Source organism: Mya arenaria, chromosome 3, assembly GCF_026914265.1.
Source record: "Mya arenaria isolate MELC-2E11 chromosome 3, ASM2691426v1".
Lineage (NCBI taxonomy): Eukaryota > Metazoa > Mollusca > Bivalvia > Myida > Myidae > Mya > Mya arenaria.
In genome coordinates, this window is record NC_069124.1 from 62,008,391 (window position 1) to 62,035,024 (window position 26,634).

General features: G+C 37.6%; 2 protein-coding genes and 1 long non-coding RNA gene across 3 annotated transcripts in view; 2 read left to right on the forward strand and 1 right to left on the reverse strand.

Annotated features, from left to right (window-relative positions):
- Nucleotides 1-271: 271 nt before the first annotated feature.
- On the forward strand, nt 272-17,198 carry LOC128226177 (speckle targeted PIP5K1A-regulated poly(A) polymerase-like). Its single transcript, XM_052936069.1, has 21 exons — nt 272-353; nt 2,325-2,388; nt 2,861-3,051; nt 3,411-3,524; nt 3,768-3,852; nt 4,124-4,362; nt 4,569-4,683; nt 4,869-4,981; nt 6,456-6,694; nt 7,405-7,498; nt 8,852-8,987; nt 9,252-9,344; nt 9,444-9,589; nt 9,988-10,149; nt 11,266-11,397; nt 14,759-14,884; nt 15,317-15,429; nt 15,674-15,955; nt 16,357-16,419; nt 16,648-16,905; nt 17,195-17,198. The coding sequence occupies exons 2-21, from the start codon at nt 2,334-2,336 to the stop codon at nt 17,196-17,198; spliced, it is 2,760 nt and encodes a 919-aa protein (XP_052792029.1). The 5' UTR covers nt 272-353; nt 2,325-2,333.
- A 38-nt stretch (nt 17,199-17,236) lies between these two features.
- LOC128228680 (uncharacterized) lies at nt 17,237-19,457 on the forward strand. The gene is made up of 2 exons (XR_008259965.1): nt 17,237-17,355; nt 17,900-19,457. It is a non-coding gene; the product is annotated as an uncharacterized LOC128228680 (long non-coding RNA).
- Nucleotides 19,458-25,762: 6,305 nt separating this feature from the next.
- The window catches only part of LOC128226178 (RNA polymerase II elongation factor ELL-like), a 52,203-nt gene continuing 51,331 nt past the window's right edge, over nt 25,763-26,634 (reverse strand). The window contains exon 17 of the mRNA XM_052936070.1: nt 25,763-25,900. The gene's annotated coding sequence lies outside the window, so the exon portion shown is untranslated. The remainder of the gene's footprint in view (nt 25,901-26,634) is intronic.

Consider the following 26,634-nt stretch of genomic DNA (forward strand, 5'->3'; position numbering starts at 1 on the left):
CTGCTGCTGGTGCTTGTGGTGGCGGTGGTGGTGCTGCTGCTGATGATGAAAAACATGATTTTGCGGCGTTGTTTGTGATGATGGTGGCGATGATGATGATGATGATGATGATGATGATGATGATATGTTGATGAAGACGCCGAGGATAACGATGATAAATATGATGATTATTGTGACGGCGGGTGTGATGGTGATGTTGGATGGTGTTGCAGTCGATGATGATGATGATGATGATGAAACGGTAGTACGTACGATGACGACGATTTAATTCGTTGACTCATAAATAAAATGGCCGCTGCCGTACAAAGATAAATATTTAACCAAACATGTGCAGCTGAAACTCTTGCATTACGGTATGGCAGTATTGACAAAATACACTACTATTTCCATATTAGATGATGTTTACGTTATTTTTGAAAAACGGTGTAGAAAATGTTATAGTTTCATTTGAGAGCATATTTGCTGAACCGATCGCAGACTGTTTTCTTTTCCCCGACATCCGCCCCACGCCAGGATTAGTCGTACTAATTTACTTTAGGTTGTATTATTGTATGGTAGCTTACGAAGACCTAAATTTCACAGAGACTTGAATGTATAGTGCAGATCCCAACAGCTGCCCCTGGCTTACTTTATGCACCAGTCAATTGTAACCACAGCCCCAGGTCCGGGGAATAGTGGGGACTTTGACTTTCGGTCCAGCCAATCCTTAGTAAAATCTTCGTCCTGCGGGGACGTACTGATGGTTAAATCCCCGCCAAATGCCCCTGCACCCAAGGTAAGGCCCATTCCCCGCTATATTTTGCGCAAAGACAAAACCACTGCATTCACCCGGCACTGCAGGGCATCCTGAACTTAGGTAAAAACATGGCCCATTTCCCGGCTATTCCCCCGGACCTGGGAGGGCCGTGGTTACAATTGACTGGTGCATTAAATAGTTGGCTGTGGCCTCAGTTGGGTAAAATCAGTCTTGATCCTGAAAATGAAAAAAATACAACATTTTATGGGCTGCTTATCACGTCATGGGACACAATACAACTATTAATTATGATTTGGCGATGATATTTCAACATTCTTTAAAATCTAAAAATCCACTAGAGTTATAATTGACAAGAGAAGAAACTGCGTTCTGCGCAAAGAATAATCATTTTTACATCGAAATGACACAACAATCTTACCGGTTATTCCAATTTGTAGCAGGAATCGGATTAAAGTTATACACACTCTCACCAAAATTTCGCCATACACAGGTCTTTTCAACTAATTCTACTGCTGTTATGAGAGCCTGAAATGATTCCGATGGTATCATTGGGATCATTTCAGGCAGTGAAAGCCATTAACTTGCCAGCCACCATGATAACTTCTATTTAACTTTTTGGTATTGATCAAGTTTAAAGTTTTTATTTGCATCTTTGGCATATAATATGCTAGTCCACCTAAATGGCCGTCAACGTTTGACAATTTTGTTTTACTATATGGCAGACTCGTGACGTCCACCATTCCAGCAAAAAGTCCTTGCGCAGAGAATCCTCGCGGCCACAATTTTGAAATTATCTCTGTTATAAAATCAAATTTCTACGAGAATATTATTGCCTACTATTAAAACATATATTTATTTATGTCATTATGCCAAAAAAATATGTTCAGATATAATAAAACAATTACATGTGTCCATTGTTTATCAAGTATCCCGATATATGTAAATCTTGGACAAATCTGACAGGTTGTGTACATGTATAACGGTATTCGCGACCAAGAATATATTTATGTGAAAATAACTCTAATGACAAATTAAATCCAGTTTAGATCACTGTCTGGTAAAATTAACAACTTTGTCGTTATTATTCAACATCGATGCAGAATATTTCTATATATTCTTTCGCCCAGTGTTAAATGGTAGAGAGTTATAGTGTTAAGGGGTACATAAGAAATGTCAAAATAATAAAACAAGTATCCCTGATTGTTATTGTAGCTAATAATATGCATGAGATGATGACATAGAAACAAGTTTGAAACAGTTTGAACAAAACAGTGAAACAAATATCAGTAACTACATTATGTATTAAAAACACAGTGAACAGAACAAACATGACAGTGTTGTGTTATTTTTGTGTAAAAATTGTGAAAGACTCATTCTAGAATAATATTTACCTTGATTGAGAAATGTATACACTTGTCTTAATTTTATAATGTGTTATATAGCAGAGTGTCCTGAACTGAATTCTTTTAAGGTATTTTTGTTTTGTCAAATTGGGCTCCTATTGTGACTGTCTCTTAAAACTGCACATGGTACAATCATAAAATTTATTCAATGGCCTACTTTTCAGAAAAGAACAATGAATCAGCAAGGTGTCCTGCACTGTGAAGTTTGTGATGCAGAGCTTCCAAACTGTAAGTCATCATATATTCCGAAATCCTCATCTTTATTTCATGAAAAAAGTACAGGTTTTGAGTCAGTTGACATAACTGTTGTGTTGTCATCATTTGTGGCATCATCATACACACTCACACATCAGTTAAGATATCTGAACATTGGTACACATGTTTACAATCAGAGAAGACAAATGTGTTGAGAGTCAATAACTGGCTAAAATAGTTATTAAGTTACGCCCATTGACAAATCGAAAATAAGAATAATCATTGGGACTTCTTTTACATACTTTTTTCACTTGAGCCTGTTTATTGATTATTACAAATTTAACACGTAGATGTATTAAGTTTTTTCACATACATTGTAGAAGCAAATAATGTATGACAGTTATTCTAAGGCTTTTCTTTTTTTTGATATTTGGTATTTTGTTTTACAGTATCAATGCTCAAATTAAGATACTTAATCAATGAAAGTGAGGGATTTATTTTTCAGTCAACTCGATGCGATGGCATATTCAGGGCAAGCGTCATCAGAAGGCCCTCCAGCACTGGAGTAATAAAAGGGAAGGTGCCAAACTTAGCGTCTTTGTGCGCAATTTCCCCCGGGGTACCACCGAGACCGAGCTCTGGCAATACTTTGCACAGTTTGGAAGAGTCACCAAGGTTACCATTGTTAAGCCGCAGGTATTACACTGTATTTAGGTGGATAAAACATTAAGTAATATGTTTTTATACGAAATAACACGTTAAAGTAGCTTTGCATAGTTTTGTATTGTTTTGACATACTTAAACAAATATATCAACTGTTTTTATAACCACATAGTTAAAGCATGTGAACATTTGGAATGTAAATTTTAAGTACCGATACTACCTGTATTTATAACTTGGAGCATATATCACATAGAATGGAGCGGTCAATTTCATATATATATATATATATATATATTTTCTAATGCATGGGTCTAGATGTAAGTTCTGATAAAATGTGTGTCTTGCTATTAAATATAACATATTTAAATAGGTTTATCATTCTGTCATTTCAGAATATGTTTTGCATAATAGAGTTCTCTAATGCTGATACTGTGGATTATGTTTTAAACACAACAAATCACAGACTGAACAGCCAGAACCTGATAGTTAAACCCAGAGAAATACAGGTATACTAATTACACAACTTTTTGTTCCCATGTATTTCAAATGGGCAAATTCTGCTAAAAAAATATTTGGAGATGTTAGTATGATTACAAGAATCAAACTGTATTATTTTTGTATAATTTAAAAAAAAGTTAAATCACATGAAAATAAGATGTTGACATTTAAACCTTAACATGTCATGCTTAAACATTAGATTGCTCCCCATCTGTACTGAATTCTGTATTCCAAATACCTCTTTTCTCCAGGTCCCAGGTGGTCCACCCGTAAACCAGCATCAATATGGCTACCAGCAGTTTCAGAGGGGTGGAGAACTCGGTAGTGGACATAGAGGTCAGTGCTTTACACATATTTGCAAGTTTATTTTAGAAAATTTGTGCATGGACTTCATTCGGATGCAATTCCTGTGAATTACATGTCAGCTTAGTGCCACTGAATATTTTGACATTTTGCTTACGAGTCATTTCATTGCTGTATTACTTTTATCGGTATGTAATATCTCAAAGATGATGCTCAAATATATGTACATCATTTGTACATCATTTGACTAAGAAATCTTCATAATGATGTATGAGGCTATAACATGTGTTTAACATCCTATTAGGTGGTCGTGATGGTGGTGGTGGTAGAGGTGGTGGTGGTGGGATGCTGGCAGCAGGCGGATATATAAGCCAAGGGGGGATGGGGCGGGGGATGGGGCCAGGCCCGTCAGGACCCTCCAGCCAGATGGACCCTTACTGGGCCAGCCAATCAGAGCATGCCAAGAAAAAAGTGAATGTTGAAGATCAGATCGATCAGTACTACCACGAAGAACTCATTGAGAAGCTGGTGCAGGTCAAAGGGGTACGCTCACATTGTTTCATTTGCCTGGGTCGTGATTCCATTGTTTTGTTTTATAAGTTTGATATATGTAACATAAAAACGATCTACCAAGTATTGCATTTAGTTATGCTTTATTCTATTTTTCTTTACCATGCATGTTGTTAAATCAAACATTTAATGATGATTAATTGCTACCCTTCCTCCAATGTATTTGTTGTTTGTCCCAGGTTCAGAACCAGCTGGAGTGGCTGTGTCAGAATCTCCAGGTGACTGCAGAGGAGGCCCAGACCAAGTTCTCCCTCTGTGAGAAACTCCAGACAGAGCTTGCCAAGTTCTTCCCAGGTAAGGATCAACAGTGAAGGACAACACCCCTATGGATATAACTCCCCTCCACTACCATTGGCATGGGACATAATCCCCACAGAGTTTCTCACTCGTTTGAAATGAAAATGATACGTTTTTTGTCTGAAATCAATCATATCACTAACACATTTCATATTAATTATATATATAAAACTGTTGAGCAGGCTGTACAGTGAACCAGTTTGGGTCGTCAGTGAATGGTTTTGGACTGAGTGGGTGCGATATGGACATCTTCCTGGATCTGTCCACCATGCACAGTCGTACATGGGAAACGCAGGTACACACATTCATAAGTAGCTGATCTTGCTGTATGGAAGATTTTTTTGAGGGCTCAGCGCAATATGGATATATCTCTTGTTATTGTTTATGCCCCCCTTCGAAGAAGAGGGGTATATTGCTTTGCACATGTCGGTCGGTAGGTCGATCGGTCCGTCGGTAGATCAAAGCTTGTTCGTGTGATAACTCAACAATTCCTGGATTTATAGTCATCAAACTTCAGATGAAGGTTGGGCCTGACCAGTAGATGACCCCTATTGATTTTAGGGCTCATCGGGTCAAAGGCCAAGGTCGAAGTGACCTTTAATGATAAAATAATTTTAAAGCTTGGCAGAGTGATTACTCAACAATGCCTAGACCTATGGTCATCAAATTTGATATGAAAGTTGGGCCTGACTATTGTTTTGGGGGTCATCGGGCCAAAGGTCAAGGTCACAGTGACCTTGATTGGTTAATGTCCGAGTGATAACCGCCTGCACCCATGGCCCTCAAACTTGACTTGGAGGTTGGGCCTGACCAGTCGATTACCCCTATTGTTTTAGGGGGTCATCGGACCAAATGTCAAGGTCACAGTGACCTTGAATGATAAAAGGTTGTCCTACTGATAACTCAACAATGTCTGCATCCATAGCCCTCAAACTTGACTTGGAGGTTGGACCAGACCAATAGATGACCCCTATTGATTTTAGGGGTCAAAGGTCAATGTCACAGTGACCGTGAATGTGAAAATTTGTTTGAGTTATAATTTGACAATGCCTGCACCCATGGCCCTCAAACTTGACTTGGAGTTTGCGTCTGACCTCTGATGACCCCTTATGATTTTACGGGTCAAAGGTCAAGGTCAGAGTGAGGTCAAGGTCAGAGTGACCTTGAACGAAATAAAGCTTGTCTGTGTGATAACTTGACAATACCTGCACCTATGGCCCTCAAACTTGACATTCAGGTTTTTGGTGACCAGCTGAAGACTCCTATGGATTTTGAGGTCATTGAGTCAAAGGTCGTGGTCATAACACACTCTATCCTTTGAATGGTCATAATCTTAAAACTGCCTCAACGGCATCCAATGTCAGTGACAAATCAGCTGTCATTTCCATCCATGCATTTTTCATTCAATTGACCATATAATCCTGACAACATGGCGCTCAGGGGGGGGGGGGGGGGGGGGGCATAATGTTTGACAAACATCTCTTCTTGAAAGTTTTGTCAGTCTTATTTTGAAATATTCATCCTGCCTATATTTAAATCCGTTCATATAAATGATTTGTTTGAAATAAATCAACTTCATACTTGTGTCTAGCTGAGGAGTAAAACCACTATATATTGACTCACTCCAGAGCAAATTTATATTTGGCAACTTTATTGAAGGTATAATGCTGGATCAAAGGTTAGAGCACAGAATATCAAGTTGATTTTACGTGTTTTTCATTGTTTTTGTTTTTTGTTGCTAATTTGAAATGTTATGTTACTTGATCCAGCCAATAAAGCTGCCATTTGTGAGAGACTTCAAGTTCCTAAAGGATAAGGAATGGGGCCCACTGATCCCTGCAGACCTTTCCCGTATGGGGCTACAGGACCAGTGTAAGCTTATGTGTCGCATCCTCACGGAGCATCTACCTGGCATCCAGGACCCCCAGGTTATACCCAGTAACAGGTGTCCCATTGTACGCTTCAAGTATGGAGATAACATCAAGTGTGATCTCTCACTTAACAACAAGTAAGGCTTGAAATTTTGTATTGAGGTATTTCACAAACATTCATGAGAACTCAAAACTGTATAATAGTATTTTACCAAAAAAAATTGTATGCAAATTGTATTAACTGATTTAACTGAGTTGTTGCGACTATGAAACTGTATATAGTTTTTAATTTAAGGTGTGTATTGAAAGTTTTATATTCAAATTATATAAACTGATTTAATGTTATCGCTATCTAGATCAATGACAGTAAATGAGTCTTTGATCTAAACAATATTACATCACTGATGCACCATATCTGAATGAAAACTTTATCAACTAACTTTAAATGGACTGCTGTTCTGTGGTGCAGAGGTGTGGGGATCTGAAATATCAGAACCCCTTGAACATACACATTTCACTGGCAATGGGCACGACAAACTACGTTTGCTAGCTCTGGGCTATTTAAAAAAATATCCAGGTAAAAAGTATGAAGATTTCTCAAATCTCTTCTATTATTAGCTAATGTATCTGTTATGAAATATTAAGGAAAACCCTCCTTGTGCAACTGAACAGTTTACTTGCAGTTGTTAATAAGAGCATTTGACACAAAGTTTATGAAGAGCACATACATTTCAAAGTATGTATATTAAAAATCTCACACCTGCAAAAAGCATATTTGCCAGTTGATGTGTGTATGGTTTATTCCTTGTTTTATCTAACCCATGTGATCATGTCTATTTCCCGACAGACTTGCGCTGCAGAACACCAAGTTACTCTACCTGTATAGTGTACTGAACAGTAGAGTCCGACTACTGGTGTATGCTATACGCTATTGGGGAAAGGTGAGTATTATCTGCTCTGTGGACTGCACCTAAAATTTGCCATTTGCTCCGGTAAAGGTTGCGGGTAAATGACCTGTATACTTGAGGTGCAGTTTTGCAGAAAAGATTATTCAAAAGATGTTTTTTTTCAAGAATGTCATGAATAATTTAATACATATAAACATGTGTAGTGATGAGGAAATAGTGAGCGAATATGTTCATAGAAATATTTTATAGACTTATTGTTTACTTACTTATAAAAAATCCTGAAGCAATGTGTAACATTCCTGTATCTGACGTTCCTGTAACAATATCTGACATTCCTGTAACAATATCGGATGTTCCTGTAACAATATCTGACGTTCCTGTACCAATATCTGACATTCTGTTACTAATACATGTATCTGAAGTTCTGGTATCAATATCTGATGTTCCTGTAACACTGTCTGACGTTCTGGTACCAATATCTGACACTCTGTTACCAAAGACATTCTGGAACCAATGTCTGATATTTCAGTACAGTAGCTAGCATTCATGTTATAATATCTGATTCTTAACAATGTCCTACATTTCAGTACAAAATTTGACATTCCTGTAAACATTATCTGACATTCAAGCACACTATCTGACATTTCTGTAACACATTTCTGTGCCAATATCTGAATTTTCTTTACAGTATCTGACATTCAAGTTTAATATCTGACTTTTCTGTAACAAAAATTTGACATTTCTTTCCCAATATCTGACATTCCTGTAAGAATACCTGACATTCCACCCAAATATATGACGTCCTTGTACCAATATCTGGTGTTTCTGTACCAATATCTGATGTTCCTGTACTAATACCTGACTTTCATGTAACACTAGCTGACATTCCTGTACCAATATCTGACATTCTTTTACCAATATCAGATGTTCCTGTGCCTATTTCTGACATTTCAATACCAATATCGGACATTCTTGTACCAATATCTGGTGTTTCTGTACCAATATCTGATGTTCCTGTACTAATACCTGACATTCATGTAACACTAGCTGACATTCCTGTACCAATATCTGACATTCTTGTACCAATATCAGATGTTCCTGTGCCTATTTCTGACATTTCAATACCAATATCTGACATTCTTGTACCAATATCTGATGTTCCTGTACCTATATCTGACATTTCAATACCAATATATGACATTCTTGTACCAATATCTTCTTCTTTTTTTCTTTGTTCTTGTACGAAAATCTGACATTTCCGTACCAAAGTCTGACATTCTTGTACCAAAGTATGACTTCCTTGTACCAATATCGGATGTTCCCCTACCAATATCTGACTTTCAATATCTGATGTTCCTGTACTGATATGGATATTTCTGTATGTAGGTGAAGCTTGTTTCTGGGAACAACAAGGCGAGCACAAAGCTGTCCAACTACGCCCTCACTCTGATGGTGCTCAACTACCTACAGAACACTGACCCGCCAGTACTTCCAACCATTGAGAAACTCTCACAGCTACATGGTAGGAAGGGTGGGAGAGTGAAATTAGGAACAATCTGTTGGTTTTTTTACATGTAGTGTATGACAAGAATTAACACTGTGTCAAAGTGATGTTGTTAATACTGGTTTAATTAATGTCTTTTTATTCTTTCTAAGAAATAAGAAACGAGGTTTTCCTGAGGGACGGTAGTAACTCCTTTTAATCAAGTAGTTACTATGGTCATGAAGGGACCTCTTGTATAGGGTTGAAAAGCTCTCTGATTTATTCTGTCTTTCTTGAATTCAGGTCCGACTGGTCGCACCAAGATAGAGGGCTGGGACTGTACATTTGCCATGGACTGGCAGATCATTCCACAGTCTACCAACAACCAGTCAGCAGGTAGGTACAACCAGTCACAAGCTTTGTTCCCATCATAGATCATTATGCCCTCTAGATTTTCTCTAAATTGACGTCAATTCTGCTTCGTTTATATTATAGCGGAGCTTCTGTCTGGGTTTTTCTCATACTGGAGTGCGTTCAACTTTGTGGAGAACATCCTCCAAACTCGGACAGCGACAGAGATGTCCTTCATCTCGTTCTTTGACAAGGACAACATGGAGGATGGCAGGCTACGATCTTTTAAGGTTTGGACTCATACTTGATTAATGTTGGTTTTTTAGTGAACACTAGGTGGCGTGGACTGTATACACCACACATTTTTGTCAATGAACGATCCTAATTAAACTAAGACTGCTGTTTTGATACTCTGGATTTTGTTTGTCCTTCTATTGGAAATCTCCTCACAAATATTTATATTTTCATGTAATGTTTGATTTTCCATTTGTTTTTCTTTAATGTTGACAAATGTTAAATCCTAATGCCTTTGTCCATAAACATTCAAACTTAAAAGAATAAAGGATGAAGGTGACTGTTTGGTTTACATGGTCCTTTCTTGAAGCATTTGTCTTGCACTGTTAGCAATAGGGTTTTACCTTGCTCATATTTTTAAAAGTGTTACTATAATGAATATGTATTTTTGTAGGCTTCAGCTATCAATGTCCAGGATCCATTTGTGTTGAACCACAATATCACCCAGAATGTAAATGAGAAAAGCAGGGATCAGATTGTGCGGGAGTTTCGTATTGCCGCCATCAAAACCTCTGTCTGGGGAAATGAAGGCTTTTCCATGACTGAACCATCAGGGGTTAGTGTTGTTGATTCCTTATCCTACTCCCAAATAGATATATTTGGGGGCTGTTTAGGAGTGGGTTTTGGCGCTTCTTCAAGCAACATGTCCGGAAAATCTAGTGTCACAAGTAGAACCAAAAGTACAGCACCTGCTCACATGAAACTTCATAGGTATCATATGTTAATCAACATGAACTGTAAGTGATACTTGTATTTTAAATTAATTCATAACTGAGTGATTAACTTTTAACTACTTACTAAATAATGCATTTATGGAAATTGTTAATTACTGATAACAATTTTGTTAACGTGTATTAGATAGCTGAAAACGCACGAATATTAAATGACTAAAATATTTACTGTGATCAACTATCATATCATTAGTTAGAAATACCATGTTTTCAGCACCTTTCATATAAAACATGGTATCCTTCATAATAACCATTGTTTTTCGATATTTTTTCATCCTTTTCGGTAAATTCAAACAATTGTATTAATTGTGGTACTGCTAGTGCTTATGTCGGAGTAAGATTGCATCTTTAAGCATCTGTCATTGTTTGTCACATTTCACTTGAGCTTACAACAGTAATGGTGCTTAACAATGGTCTGAAAAATCTTGAGTTGCATGTAGCAACAACATTATTGCACCTGCTCACTTGATTGTTGGGCAGCATGGGCTGTTGTGCACTTGCAAATAGCGTGAAATTCTCTTGGATTTACAGTATTTATGGCCCTTGATTAGGAACAAAAGGTGTAAAAGATTGCATGTCACAAACCAAAAGTATTGCATATACACATTTAAATTTCATACAAATATTTGTTAGTATGGGTTGTTGTGTTCTTCACATTTCTTACACATTTCACTTGTTAAAACTTCAAATCCTGTGTCCAGGTGGCATCCAGGAGGTAATGGGGGTAAATAATGTTATCTCTTATAGTTTTGTGCAACAGTAAGCTCTGTAACCTATCCGGTCTAATTTCTGCCATTCAGTAATATTTGTTTATTGTCAACTGACATGCATCAAGTACATGACATTACAGAATATCTACATGTTTTGAATTGAAACAACCAGCTTTCGCCTTTATTATGTGTGAATGTACATACTATTCCATACAACAATAAACCCTTCAGGGTGGAGACCTGATTCACCTGCTCAACAGTGAAGTGCCAGAGATCATCCAACAGGAAGACCAGGAGAAGCAGGAAGCGATCATGCAGAAAGGTCGCATGCCATCAAGAGACAAGGGAGACTATGAGTTTGAGGTGAGTAGAGGAAGGCTGTGGCATTTGGGAAGGGGAATTGTACACAAGGGCCCCCATGCCATCTAGAGAACAAGGGGACTATGAGTTTGAGGTAAGTAGGAGAAGGGTGTGTTAGTTTGGAAGGGGCAATATTAAAGAAGGGCCCCATGCCATCTCTAGAGACAAGGGTAACTATGAGTTTGAGTTAGGTAGGAGAAGGGTGTGGCATTTGGGAAGGGGGATTACTACAGAAGGGCCCCATGCCATCTAGAGACCAGGGCAACTATGAGTTTGAGATCAGTAGGAGAGGGATGTGGAAGTTGGGAAGGGGGAATCCTAAAGAAGGCCCCATGCCATCTTGAGACAAGGGGGACTATGAGTTTGAGGTGAGTAGGTGAAGGGTGTGGAAGTTTGGAAGGGGGAATCCTAAAGAAGGCCCCATGCCATCTTGAGACAAGGGTAACTATGAGTTTGATGTGAGTAGGAGAAGGATGTGGAAGTTGGGAAGGGGGAATCCTAAAGAAGGGGCCCATGCCATCTTGAGACAAGGGGGACTATGAGTTTGAGGTGAGTAGGTGAAGGGTGTGGAAGTTGGGAAGGGGGAATCCTAAAGAAGGCCCCATGCCATCTTGAGACAAGGGGGACTATGAGTTTGAGGTGAGTAGGAGAAGGATGTGGAAGTTGGGAAGGGGGAATCCTAAAGAAGGGCCCCATGCCATCTAGAGACCAGGGCAACTATGAGTTTGAGATCAGTAGGAGAGGGATGTGGAAGTTGGGAAGGGGGAATCCTAAAGAAGGGCCCCATGCCATCTTGAGACAAGGGGGACTATGAGTTTGAGGTGAGAAGGAGAAATGTGTGACAGTTTTGAAGGGTGAATCCTAAAGAAGGGGCCCATGCCATCTAGAGACAAGGATGGATATGAGATTGAGATGAGTAGGAGAAGGATGTGGAAGTTGGGGAGGCAGAATACTTAAGAAGGGCCGCATGCCATCTAGAGACAAGGGGGACTATGAGTTTGAGGTGAGTAGGAGAAGGATGTGGAAGTTGGGAAGGGGGAATCCTAAAGAAGGGCCCCATGCCATCTTGAGACAAGGGGGACTATGAGTTTTAGGTGAGTAGGAGAAGGATGTGGAAGTTGGGAAGGGGGAATCCTAAAGAAGGGGCCCATGCCATCTAGAGACAAGGGGGACTATGAGTTTGAGGTGAGTAGGAGAAGGATGTGGAAGTTGGGAAGGGGGGATCCTAAAGAAGGGCCCCATGCCATCTCTAGAGACAAGGGTAACTATGAGTTTGAGTTAGGTAGGAGAAGGGTGTGGCATTTGGGAAGGGGGATTTCTACAGAAGGGCCCCATGCCATCTAGAGACCAGGGCAACTATGAGTTTGAGATCAGTAGGAGAGGGATGTGGAAGGTGGGAAGGGGGAATCCTAAAGAAGGGCCCCATGCCATCTTGAGACAAGGGGGACTATGAGTTTGAGGTGAGAAGGAGAAATGTGTGACAGTTTTGAAGTGTGAATCCTAAAGAAGGGGCCCATGCCATCTAGAGACAAGGATGGATATGAGATTGAGATGAGTAGGAGAAGGATGTGGAAGTTGGGGAGGCAGAATACTTAAGAAGGGCCGCATGCCATCTAGAGACAAGGGGGACTATGAGTTTGAGGTGAGTAGGAGAAGTGTGTGACAGTTTGGAAGTGTGAATCCTAAAGAAGGGGCCCATGCCATCTAGAGACAAGGGGGACTATGAGTTTGAGGTGAGTGGGTGAAGTGTGTGGAAGTTGGGAAGGGGGAATCCTAAAGAAGGCCCCATGCCATCTTGAGACCAGTGTGACTATGAGTTTGAGGTGAGTAGGAGAAGGGTGTGGAAGTTGGGAAGGGGGAATCCTAAAGAAGGCCCCATGCCATCTTGAGACAAGGGGGACTATGAGTTTGAGGTGAGTAGGTGAAGGGTGTGGAAGTTGGGAAGGGGGAATCCTAAAGAAGGCCCCATGCCATCTTGAGACCAGTGTGACTATGAGTTTGAGGTGAGTAGGTGAAGGGTGTGAAAGTTTGGAAGGGGGAATCCTAAAGAAGGCCCCATGCCATCTTGAGACAATGGGGACTATGAGTTTGAGGTGAGTAGGAGAAGGATGTGGAAGTTGGGAAGGGGGAATCCTAAAGAAGGGGCCCATGCCATCTAGAGACAAGGGGGACTATGAGTTTGAGGTGAGTAGGAGAAGGATGTGGAAGTTGGGAAGGGGGAATCCTAAAGAAGGGGCCCATGCCATCTAGAGACAAGGGGGACTATGAGTTTGAGGTGAGTAGGAGAAGGATGTGGAAGTTTGGAAGGGGGAATCCTAAAGAAGGGCCCCATGCCATCTTGAGACAAGGGGGACTATGAGTTTGAGGTGAATAGGAGAAGGGTGTGGAAGTTGGGAAGGGGAATCCTAAAGAAGGGGCCCATGCCATCTAGAGACAAGGGGGACTATGAGTTTGAGGTGAGTTGGAGAAGAATGTGGAAGTTGGGAAGGGGAATCCTACAGAAGGGCTGCATGCCATCTAGAGACAAGGGAGACTATGAGTTTGAGGTGAGTTGGAGAAGGATATGGAAGTTGGGAAGGGGAATCCTACAGAAGGGATGCATGCCATCTAGAGACAAGGGAGACTATGAGTTTGAGGTGAGTTGGAGAAGGATGTGGAAGTTGGGAAGGGGAATCCTACAGAAGGGCTGCATGCCATCTAGAGACAAGGGAGACTATGAGTTTGAGGTGAGTTGGAGAAGGATATGGAAGTTGGGAAGGGGAATCCTACAGAAGGGCTGCATGCCATCTAGAGACAAGGGAGACTATGAGTTTGAGGTGAGTTGGAGAAGGATGTGGAAGTTGGGAAGGGGAATCCTACAGAAGGGCTGCATGCCATCTAGAGACAAGGGTAACTATGAGTTTGAGGTGAGTAGGAGAAGGATGTGGAAGTTGGGAAGGGGGAATCCTAAAGAAGAGCCCCATGCCATCTAGAGACAAGGGAGACTATGAGTTTGAGGTGAGTAGGTGAAGGATGTGGAAGTTGGAAGGCATCCTGCAGGGTCAAACATTATTCAGAGACAAGGGAGACTGTGTGTTTGGGCTTAAGGTCCTTTTTATTACAGGTTTAACTGCTTAAATAGCTTTTACATACCAGGTACTTTAAATATTGTCACTCTGTTTGATTTAAAGTGGACACTTGGCTTTGAGATGGGTCATCATCTTTAGATTTATTTACGACAAGTGACCTTTCATATGAGTTAACTGTGAGGTAAATTTATCACATAGATACGAAACTGTAACAAAAATAAAAGCTGAATTGAACATGAGTACAGTACAAATTATTTATGTGACAATTAAGCTGGTCCCTGTTATTGATGTTGTAGATTGAGATGAAGCCGACCATGATAACGCCCAAGTTTCTGAAGATGTTGCAGAAGGGTGACTCTGGCAATGTGAGGGTGGAGTGGTGTAAGCGGGTGTGTGCCTTTGTGCTCCGGGTCCTCAAGGAGGTAGGCTCAAGAGACTTCCACTTTAAGTGTTATGGCCAGTGGCTTTGTTCAATTAAGGGTATATAACAATAGTTAATGTTTAAAGTCAATGGGTGTATTTTTTATTACAATAATGATTGGCCTCATATGTTGATCATTCTATAATAACTCAAATTATTATTTGTACAATGCACATATAAGATTAATTCATTGTCAATTGTGACTCTTATTTTAGTGCTGTTTTTTTATTATTATTTCTCTTCCTTATCTGTTGATAGGGTTTTTACTAAGTTGAGACTGGTAGCACCTACTTCTTCACATGTGAAATGTCCAGTTCCACTCTCTTCTGTTGTAAGTAAGTTAGTCCATGTTGCTGTGATTGGTGAACTGCTGGCTGTCTGTCCTGATTATCACTAAGCAGTTTACCACCATGTGTTATGCTGGTGATTGTAGACCCTGATGCTGATAGTTGAGGAGCTGCCGGAGGCTACAGAGGAGATGAGGGAGAAACTGCGAGAGGAGGACGTCAAGATGAGAGTTGCTGAGCAGCACAACAAACAAGTCAGGTTCGTGCCAGCTGCTTGTTATTTCATTAACTTAAATACTAAAGAGGGATTGACCTCTCTGTGGACATTTGTTCATATTGTGTTTTTTTTTGGAAAAACAGTAATTTGAAGCATTTCATTATTTGATTCAATTTTTGCAAGAATTTTAAGCAAGGTAGTGTCAAGCACCTATAAGCAGTGCTCTTGTGTTGTGGAATGTGGTTTAGGTTATTAATTGTAAATTATTACATTTTTTATCTCTCAGAGAGAGACGCAAGGCAAGACGTGAAGAAAAACGTAAAGAAATAAAGGAGAAACTTGAAGCAGAGAGGAAAGCCATCGAGGAAGAGCAAGCTAGAGCCCTTGAAGAGAAACAGGAGCAAGCAGCTGAAGGGGAGGTAGGGCAGGGGCATGAGATAGACACCCAGGGGGAGGAGGGAGCCCAGAGTCAGGATTGGGTAGATACAGGAGCCCAGGGAGAGGAGGTTGAAGAGGAAACAGGATGGGGACAAGAGATGGAGCAGCCAGGACCCAGTCAGGGCATAGTGTAAGTAACTCAAAGGAGCACTGTCCCTGTGCCCACTTTTCCTTATATCCAGCCTCAATTGTAACACAAACAGTTTTATTCCTTTTTATCAAACTTCACAAAATTGTACAGCAGCATGGACATATGTGTCAAGCATTGCATGTGTGCACTTACCTAAAAGGTCAAGTTCACTGGAAGTTCTAATCTGGGCCATTTCTTCAAGTTTCTATGACAGTCATATTTGATCTGTAAATGTTTCAGCTTGTATTTACGGTACTTTCATTAAAATGTGTCATAATTCTAGATTTCGCTTTTATTTCTCATTATATGTATGCATTCTGTCACTGGTAAGTGTACAGTCTTTACTTATGAATATCTGACTCATAAAAGGAGCAATTTTAGAAACTGATTTTTTTTTATAGGCCAAACAGGTTGATGAGTCTGGCAATGGGTGGTGAACAAGGAAACCAGCTTGGACAAAAAAGGTGCCTTCACTTTGTTACATATTCATGCTATATGTCATGTTTTGAATGGTTTTCATTTAAAACTTGGATATTGAAACTTTTTGTGATGATATATGTTTGCATCAAAAGTGATGGATAACACTTTCTCTTTAAATTGTGGTCTGTTGGTAATTATTAATGTAAAATTAACAAAAGTAGTAACATGAAAATTACAATGTAACTGTAATAATTTATATCCTTTGCTAAAAGGTCCGCTTCAACCAGCATCTTTGACCTAAATGTACCGGTGCCAGAGCGCTTTAAGTCCAAGCGCTTCAAGAACCTTGAGATGGAGGTAAACAGGCTTCTGGATGACTCAGATGACGGCGAAGAGCTTATTGAATATAAGAAGGATGAGCCAGAACTGCGCTACAAACGGCCATGTGACTCTGAGGTGGATAAACAGTTCTTCATGAGGGCCTGGTGCATGACCTGGGCACGAAGGAAGAAGGGGGGGGCGACAATATGGTAGCTTTAAGTCCCTTTGTCTTATAGCGTTATGCTAAAAGCCATTTGATTTCATTAATTAAAGTCGTAAATATGCAGAGATTCAATTACTTGAAAGCCCTGCTCAATTTAAATGATTGTCTGGCTTGATTCAAATTGTTCATTTAGTAGTTGTGTATGGTTCAGGCTTGTCTGATTTAGCATGAAGAAAAGCATTTTACAAACAAGGAATAATAAGTACCAGTACACAGTACAGGTTGAATGGTCAGTATAATCCCCTGTTACAGTACATGTGTGTGTGTGTTTGCAGGTGAAGAACTACCTTGTGAACAGGGGCCGGACAGAGGAGGGCATGCTGATTGAGAAGCTTATCTCAGAGGCCATCTACCAGAATGATGGGGCCCCACTCAGGAAACCTGTGGTGGGTTCTACTGCTACATGTGGTCCGTCATGGAGGGAAATGACACCAAGGTAATGCCACTAGGCATGGTAGTCTTTAACTACCGTTAAAGGAAAGCATTGCGTACAAGCAAGTTAATATGTCAGCAAATATCAAAAGGTTTACATGATATACATATATGTGTCTCTTTAACAACAAAAAAACTGAAATACATTGAATGCTGGTGCATAAGTGAATAAGGATTAAGACAAACTATATATTGATACTCGAAAAAGGAGATGCAGACATGTGTTCCTGCAGAATGGACATGAAATTAAGGAATCTGACCCACAAATAAGCTCATTCACTGATAGCATAGACCTTAATCATTGCAAAGTATTAGCTCGCTGATAACTGATTTGTAAACAAATGATGGAAAAGGACACAATACATTAAGTACACAGTTTGTAAATCTACTCTTTATGTTAACTGATACAGGCGTTAATGACCTAGTTGCAATCTTTAAAGTCCAATTATATCGTATATTTTCATGCATCCAAAATCCATTATTTCTGCATTAGAATCTTAATGTACATTCAATTTTAATAATAGATGCCCTGTATGTTTGTGTGTCAGGTTTGTGTGCAGATGGACTGTAAGGAGGGCATACGGGACTTCAACACATTCTTCCAGTTCTCCAAGATGTACATTCTCAAACTGCTGGACAAACACCTCCCAGAGTTCCACGGCAAGATCTAATTGGGCCATGTACACTCCTTGAACCTAGCTGTGGAAAAGCATACACAGTCATTGGGATACAAGTCATTGTGACAAAAACCCGTTAGCTTCGATAGAAATATGAGCTTAATTTTTTTAAACCTGAAAAGGTGTTCTATAAACTAGTTTGATGATTGCTATTGTATAAACATTTGTTTTGTATGTTAGAGATTAATTTCAACAACAAAAATTCTGGCAGACCTGGCCATTGAACATCAGTAACTTACAGTAATCTGTGGCAGGGCTTTTTCTATAGTACCCACGGGTCCGACTATCGGACCCATTCCCAAAGCAAAATATAAGATATTTTTCCCAATTTTCATAAAAAAATCCCAATCAATTTTTTATTTTTTTTAGAAAGTCTTTTTACATGTACTGGATCATTTTCAACATCATATCAATTATGTGATGTTAAGTTTTTTTGATAATTGAATTCGGAAATCATTGATTTTCATCACATTTAGATATCTGTATGAAATATTATCTGTCATGATCGATTTATTGCAAGAGATATTTACACCCAAGGATTGATATTTCAGCAAATTTGGGTCTTTTAAAGGGAAATAAACTAATATAAAACCATTTCCTAATTCGCTGGAGACTAGACAGCTTTTTCTTTTAACTGTAAAATTTCCCAATTTCGGCATTTTCACGACGCAAAATTCCCAAAATGTCTAGGGTCTTTTTCCCAAATTGGGCAAAAAAGCCCTGTGTGGTAAAATATGGCTTTGAATAACTCTGACATGTTGAATGTTTGTTGTTTTGCAATTTGTACCTTGCTGTTTTTCAGGATATGATCATGGTATTGTCACTTTTGCTTAAAACAGCTGTAACATGTTTTGTTTATCACAATTTTGTAACTTTTGCTTTGTGTTTTTAAAGTAAAAAGAAGAAAAAGTTGAGGACTTTCCAAACTATGGCTTAAAACAGTAGTAATATGTTGTTTTGTTAATTTTGTAATTATTGTCTGGTCTGCTTTTCAGACAAAAAAACAAGGTATGCCATGGCCTTGGTGGTGTCATGGCTTGGTGTTGTCAGCATGCAAAAACTTTTAACCTTTGCCATATTTTCCAGAAAATGTTAGGTAAAAAAAAAAAGATATTCAAATAAAACTTGGAACACATGTTGCAAAAACAATACTAAATGTTATACCCCTTGTATGACAGAAGAAAAATATATGAGCATGGGGTTTGCTTCCCAGTGCTCTTGTTTCTTTCTCTAATAAGCTGAATACTATTTTGGCTTCTGTTTTGATCTATTTTCTAGAATGAATCACTGTTAAAACATGTTGTGTATTGAATCAAAAGTTCAATGAAGCTGTTGACCAATAACCAGTTCACAATCATTCTGTTTGTTAAGAAAGTACAGTATTAGTGTTGTTCATTGCTTCTGCTACATAAAATACAAGCAAAACCAACATGTTGTCCATTTTAATCTCTTCATTACCCACTAAGTCTACAAATAACCCAAGGACTTGCAATGGTTTTTTATGCTCGCATTTTTTCAAAGAAAGATTGAGGTATTGTCAAGGCCTTGATGTCGTTGGCAGGCAAAAACTTAAACATTGGTCATAAATCAAAAACCTTTGAAGACAGTAAAATAAAACCTGGTACACATGTTAACAGAGACAATATGCACATGTACAGCAAGGCCAATAACTCTGAATTAAATATTTGCAGAGTAATGCCCCCTTTTGTGAGTGAAAAACTTAAAAACAAATGTTTGCATTCCCTCTGGCTCTCCACCATGTGAGGACAACCTGACCAAGCAGAGCTTCCTGAGGAAAGGAACCCCCGATTACTTGATTGTCACTCGATGAATGATTAAGTTCATCATTACACTGAATACCTTGTTGGAGCAATAACTCAGTGGTACATGAAGGTTGTGGAGAAATAAACAATAACAGTAAACTAGAGAATGAAACTTGATTGACTTTGTAATTGAAGTTCATTTTTGGCCGAGTCGGTCACACTATTGGTCGGTATAAAAGGTCATAGAATGTAGATGCTAAGGTAACACTGGTGGTAAAAGGAAAGGCTATGACCTGCTGTATAACTGTAAATCAACAGGGGTTGCTCGAAATTCCGTGGCCTCGAGGGTTTTTCACTTATCACAGTGGTTGAAATTACCACAAGCGCGCAAGACCTGCACTGATAATATCTTCCGGGCTTGTTAATATTCTGAATTTCATATAGCAGGGCTTGTTCGAAAATTTGATGCCAAGCAAAAGTATAAGAATTCGGGCTTGTTCATCTGAAAGTCTAATTTTGATTATTGTTCTCAGAATTCATTGGTTCAGAAAGACAGATTAATAGTTCGTCTGATTACTAAGAGGCTTTCGGGGTTAAAAATCTTGCTTTGTGTGTTTTTCTCACACTGATTTTCTTAAAACATTTAGACAGGAAATACCATTTTGGAAACAAATAGCAACACCATTAACGTTTTGCAATGCTGTTTATTAGGTAGCATTAAAAATGCTTGTATTATTACAATACATGTATGACACTTCTCACAGTCCGTAGGGCTGGTCCATAATCTTCAACAATAAAACAGGTGTGGCCATGCCGTGAGAAAGGTCCCAGGCCGGTGCCTGGCAATCTAATGCCTACATTGGACCAGACACCAGAGACCTTTTGTCATGACATGGCTCAGGTCAAATCAAATATAAAACATAAAATAGCAACATACAACTTTATAACAGTGCAATCAACACTGGCTGAGCACGCAATTGAAACAGAGGGAATGGAAGTTGAATTAGAAAACAGCAATATTGGCACAAAGTTCTATTTCTAAACATAAGATTAAAAATAATAAAAAACTATGCTATACTCATCATCAGTGATAAAAATCAATCATAAATGAACATAGTAGTCCTCTACAAAAAATATATTTGTGTTTGATTTGGAAATCTATAAGAATTATGCTTTTAACACTATTATTACACTTAATATTCTTCATACCTGTATTTATTAGCTTTTTTGTTCTTAACTATTATCCTAGTCGAGATTCAATAAAAGATCAAGATTTAAACCTAAACACAAAGCTGATATAATCTTACCTAGATCTTCAATTCTAATTTTTACAGATCAACAAGCATTACCGGTATGTTACAATCATTTGAACATGTTATTGGAAAGACAATAAATAAAATTAATTTACATTCTCTGTTTTATCACAGAATTTTACGTTTATTGCATGACCTCATAATCAATATGACACAATATCAGAATCACATTCTGTACAATGAGCGGACACATCTGTAACTAGTGATGTGTTGCACTGCAAGCAACATCTACCTGGTTACAGATGAATCTGTTCAAATCACAATCTTTGAATCATACTCAAATACAAACTTCATGAACTGTCTATTGTAAAGTTGTCATGTTTAACTTGGTCATTGAGAAATACACACATATTAAACCAAACAATCCGAATGAGCACACATGCAGATATATCCCGAACACTCTGCATGACCACAAACCAAGCACAGATACACACGAGCACACGTCAGGCATACATACACATAATTATGTCTATATTTTCAATATGACAAACTTTTTTTCAAATACATCATACATCTATCATTAGAAACTTAAATAATCAAAATGGTTTTGTATCTCAAACTTAAGAGTTATTAATGTAATTAAAAAAGTTGTGCCAAGACAGACTGGCTTCTGCAAGTGTATGATCACTATGACCAGAGTTTCTGATTTTGTTGTTATGGTACATAAACAGGCTGCTATGTCCAATTAATGGCCTTAGCACAAGCATGTTTAATTGATCAATTAATAAAATAGCATGTCAGTTAGTTGCACTGCATGCTGACACCATTAATAAGCCATAAATGGTCTTTTGCCAATGCCCTAAAGACATTTCGATCAATTTAAAACTTATTTTTGTCAAACAAGTTTAAATTCAGAATAATAAAATCTTAAATTAGATTTATAAATTAATGTATTTACATTTTAAATATGCCTTCAGAACCTTCTATTTTTTTCTAATTTTTTTCTTCTTTTTTCAGGTTCAAATAAATAAACAAATTAGAAACCACACAAATTAAGCAAATGCGCTTATTACCCTGCAGCAACTTGCATCAACGGGGTATAAGCCTGTTGGTTAAGCACACAGCACTTGGGAAGAACATCTCCTCGCTTCGGAGATAGTGCACTAGTACTGTGATTTACACCAAGTGACGCGGACCTTGCGCTCGGACAGACATTCACTACACAAGCACACATATACCCGACTCTAAAGACCTTGTCGTGGTTAGACCACAGTTCATTGACAGTCATTCTTTTCTACCAGACATTCAGACATAACTAAAAGCTCTTTGTTTTAAAAGGCTTTAAAACAGAAAAAAGATATGAACCTTCGCCATACACTATATGTCACAGTGCTTAAAAGTTCTTTAAAAAACAGTTTACCTCACAGAGTCAAACTATGAATTTCATTTAGCACAAGCTTTCTGTCACATAAATCATACCCTATCTTCTATAATCCTTCAATATAATCAACAATGTTAGAAGTTGTGAAACTATATACACATTTAACATAATGCCAGACTTTCAACACAAGCCTTTGTCAACACTGACCCAACCTGAGGAACAATTACTGTAATAATTCTCCATTAATAAAAATTTATGTCATAAATATAATGTCAGCATAAGAAGATTATTTTATCAAACATGTTTGTATAATTAATGACCATTAAATTGAATGATATGAATATCTAGAAAGAACTTTTTCACTACAACATAATTGATACAAAACTCTGGCCAAGTCATCCACCCCATGTGTGATCTTTGATCAAGTGTATTTGTAGCACAATGTCTTATAACATGAAGCCCTCGAGGTATCTCCGATATCAATATTAAACCCAGTAACCCTGGAACCTACCCCCACCCCTATGTATACAGGTGACTACAGTAGATGGGTATTTGTACAGTGCAGTATGTATAAATGATATCACTCCTACCACCCCACTCCACTCTGTCAACTTAAATGCCCTTATCATGTGTATTAAGGGTTGAGCGCAACATGGACATAACTCCATATGAAAATAGCAACAGTCATGTCCATCTATCACCTAGCCCTCACTAGATACTTAATAAATGAAAAAAAACACACATAAAACTATAGAAACCAAAATAAGAGGCTCTATATAGTTCATTCAACAGAGACTACAAATTTTTGCTAACCAAAAACTATGTTATGTACCTCAGCTTGAAATGCAACAATGGTTTCAAGAAAGTTCAAATGTTGTATGAATGGAAAAAGTATGTTTGTATATCTAAATTTCTATATGATAGGAATACATCCAAAATTAAGAACTAAAATTAACAACAGCATATATATATATATATATATATATATATATATATATATTATATATATATATATATATATATAGCACAATTTTATTCAAAACTTTGGATATATCTAAGTACAGGTCACTATAACATAGTATCTGAAGATAGTATATTAAAGCAAGCAGTGTAAAAGTGTTCCGCTTTATATTTCTTTGTGTAACAAAGCTAGTGGATTGCCATTAGATGTCAAATTTTGAAGAAAAAAAACACATAACTCTATTTTCATACGCCTGCAGTTCTTTTTTTAAAGTTTCTTGTATAAGCACCACATAATGACGAATTTAAACCAATGTAATTAAAGTTATTACCGAACAATCCACATACTTTGTTACTTTTTTGTTTTCCTATTTTTTTTTTACATATTTGTAACAATTATTTTTTTTTTTTATTAAAATGATAAATGATAACAGAATAGACAAAGAATCAAATGCGAATGAAAATGATTAATATGGAAATATGAAAAGGTATATTTTTTGAGTGAAATCTTCTGTTTGCAAACAGTAAATAAATTATTAAAAAAGCCTGGTATGGTTTGTTTCAGAAAAGAAAGTGAAATACATGTGCATTTTTCATGTATAGTTCAATCTGAAAAAAATATTCATTGTATTTAATACACGTAGACTTCCACTCTTATGTGTAATTTAATTTTTCAAGATTCAAATACAAACTGTGAATGAAACATTATAAAAGAGCGCCAGGAAGCAAACCTCAATGCTTGTCTGCTGTTGTTGTTCCAGTCAAACAAGGGGTATAACTCTACAATCTTTCAAGCCAGAGTTATGGGGTTTTCTCTACATTTGGATATCTCGGAACTGTGTTGAAGTTATGGCCGTTGTTTATGATGCATGATGACCCTGACAACGACACCAAGGCAGTGACAACCTCAACTTCTTTTGCTACAAAAACAGCTCAGTTAAAAATGAAAATGGTTGATTGAATTTGGTGTCCAGTACTTAAGGTTTACAACAGGCAAAGAAAGGATGACAAAAATAAAATAAAAACTTGAACTTCCAATTTTGAACGTCACTCCTCCACATCAAATACGACACTGAAGGATTTAAAGCAAAAATGAGATTGCATGGCTATGCAGCGAGAGTATAAACCTGGCTAAAATCTATCCCAATGGCAACCCTGCGCGAGACTTCTGCCTACTAATATCACAGTCTAGACAATTACACAACACAGTCATGCAACCGAAAAATAAGCACAGCACCTGAACTGGGAACCAGGAAATATCTGAGAAATAAATTTGTACACATAGATAACTTGGCTGTGACTTCCATCATGATCTGTCACCAATAAATTTATTATTAATTAAAAATCAGTTGTCTCTAACCTCATTATATGCACTTGACAGTGTAACAGGACAACTATTAGGAAGACATTAAGGCAAAATTAAACATAGGCTCAAAAATTATCATCATAATGCAAGAACTCAATAACTGCTTCTATTTCTACATGCATTTATTGAGTTATTGCACTAGGGAAATGATTAATGTTCACATTTCACTACCTTCAAAAAACTTCACAAAATTCACAAGACTAGAAAATATTAATACAGTACAGCTAACCATTGTCTCTGAAAAGTTCTTAGTGTGCTTCAATCAATGAATAAAATAGCCTTGCAATTTATTTGTTATGCTGTCTCAGCAGTTTTAAAAAATAATATTTGCAGCACTTGCATACATGTATATTGCTAATCTTATTAAACAGATGAGTCAACAACTGATAATATTAAGGTTATATATGTTTCATGACTGTAATCAACAACTGATAAACACCAAACACTTCCTTATTTTTGACTTGTGCACCATTGAACTCACATCTCCTTTTTAAATATTTTTGAGAAATGGTATCTCAATTTGTTAGGATCAGTAAACAGATCAGTTCTACTTAAATATTGTGCAATGTTGCACACATAATTTGCATCATGTAAGAAAGATTTCAGCTACAACAACATTTATCTTGCCAATCAAAATGCATTTTGTCAGTAAATTATTTAAAAGAATAATTTATCTTGAGATTCGATTTCATCAAGATCAAGATTTTAATAATGGTCCACCGACAATAAAGGTATGCTTGTTATAACTAGAACCTTTCCTACATATCACAAGCTATTGTATAACACCAGGCCCTCCTGGTCATCTGATAACACAATCAGATCACACATGATTATGCACAAAAACAATGTGACTGTATACATGAGCATACATCATGGCAAATATCACAAGCCTTGGCAATTCCAGGGAGGCAACTTTGTGTAGTGTATGAACTCATCGGTAGAGAAGGTCCGTAAAGCTTGTTCAGGGGAGATCATTCAGGAACAAAGCCATTGCTAAGATAATTCAACAAACTTTTGATCATAGTCCGTTATGAGCTTTTTGATATGGGCCAGTTTTTTGTGGAGATATTCAAAGTGTTTCTTTCGTTCAAGAAACTTTATGTCACTCTTCTGATTTCTATACTCTGTTCTGATAGCATCCTCAATGTTCTGAAAGACAAGTACAACTCATGATATAAACAAACTTAAAAACAATCATGATTTATACGAAAAAACTAAAAAAACATCAGAACATAAGTATGGTTGCATTGTATGTCAATTTTACCATGTTTTTTTTAAGTTCATGAAAATATGCATAGACTGTTGCAGATTGATATGCGTTGGGTAAATTAACTGCATTGAGTGTAAAATATATAGAATAATTTGCACTCAATGTAACCCTTGCTTAAAGTGACACTCATTTAAAATCAATACATACACATGTATAACAAACATAAATTTTTAGTGATACACTTTTAACTACTTACTAAATAATGCATTTATGGAAAATATTAGTAACTGATAACAAGATTGTTACCGTGTATTTAATAGCTGAAAAAACACAATTTTTAAATGACCGGTGGGTCCTAAAAGATTTACAGTGATCAACTATCATCTCATAAGGTAGAAATACCCTGTTATTTGCACCTTTCTTTCAAATTAACAAAGTATACTTCATAACAACCATTGTTTTCGATATCTTTTCACCTTTTTCGTAAATTAAAACAATTGTATTAATTGTGGTACTGCTTATTTGGGAGTCATTACACTACCATGTCATTTTTAGACACAGTTAAATCAGAAGACTATGCATGAGTCAGGCAATACAAAATAACGTGTGTCATCCCTGACATGCAATTTCTACATTATATAAAAGGAATATTTTCCAAAATACCAAGAATTAC

Bases quoted from the DNA above. Each gene is read 5' to 3' on its own strand.
- LOC128226177 (XM_052936069.1), top strand. From the start codon at position 2,334: ATGAATCAGCAAGGTGTCCTGCACTGTGAAGTTTGTGATGCAGAGCTT. The intron at 6,695-7,404 runs GTAAGGCTTGAA...ATTTCCCGACAG, and splicing joins GATCTCTCACTTAACAACAA to ACTTGCGCTGCAGAACACCA. The intron at 15,430-15,673 runs GTTCGTGCCAGC...TTTATCTCTCAG, and splicing joins CAGCACAACAAACAAGTCAG to AGAGAGACGCAAGGCAAGAC.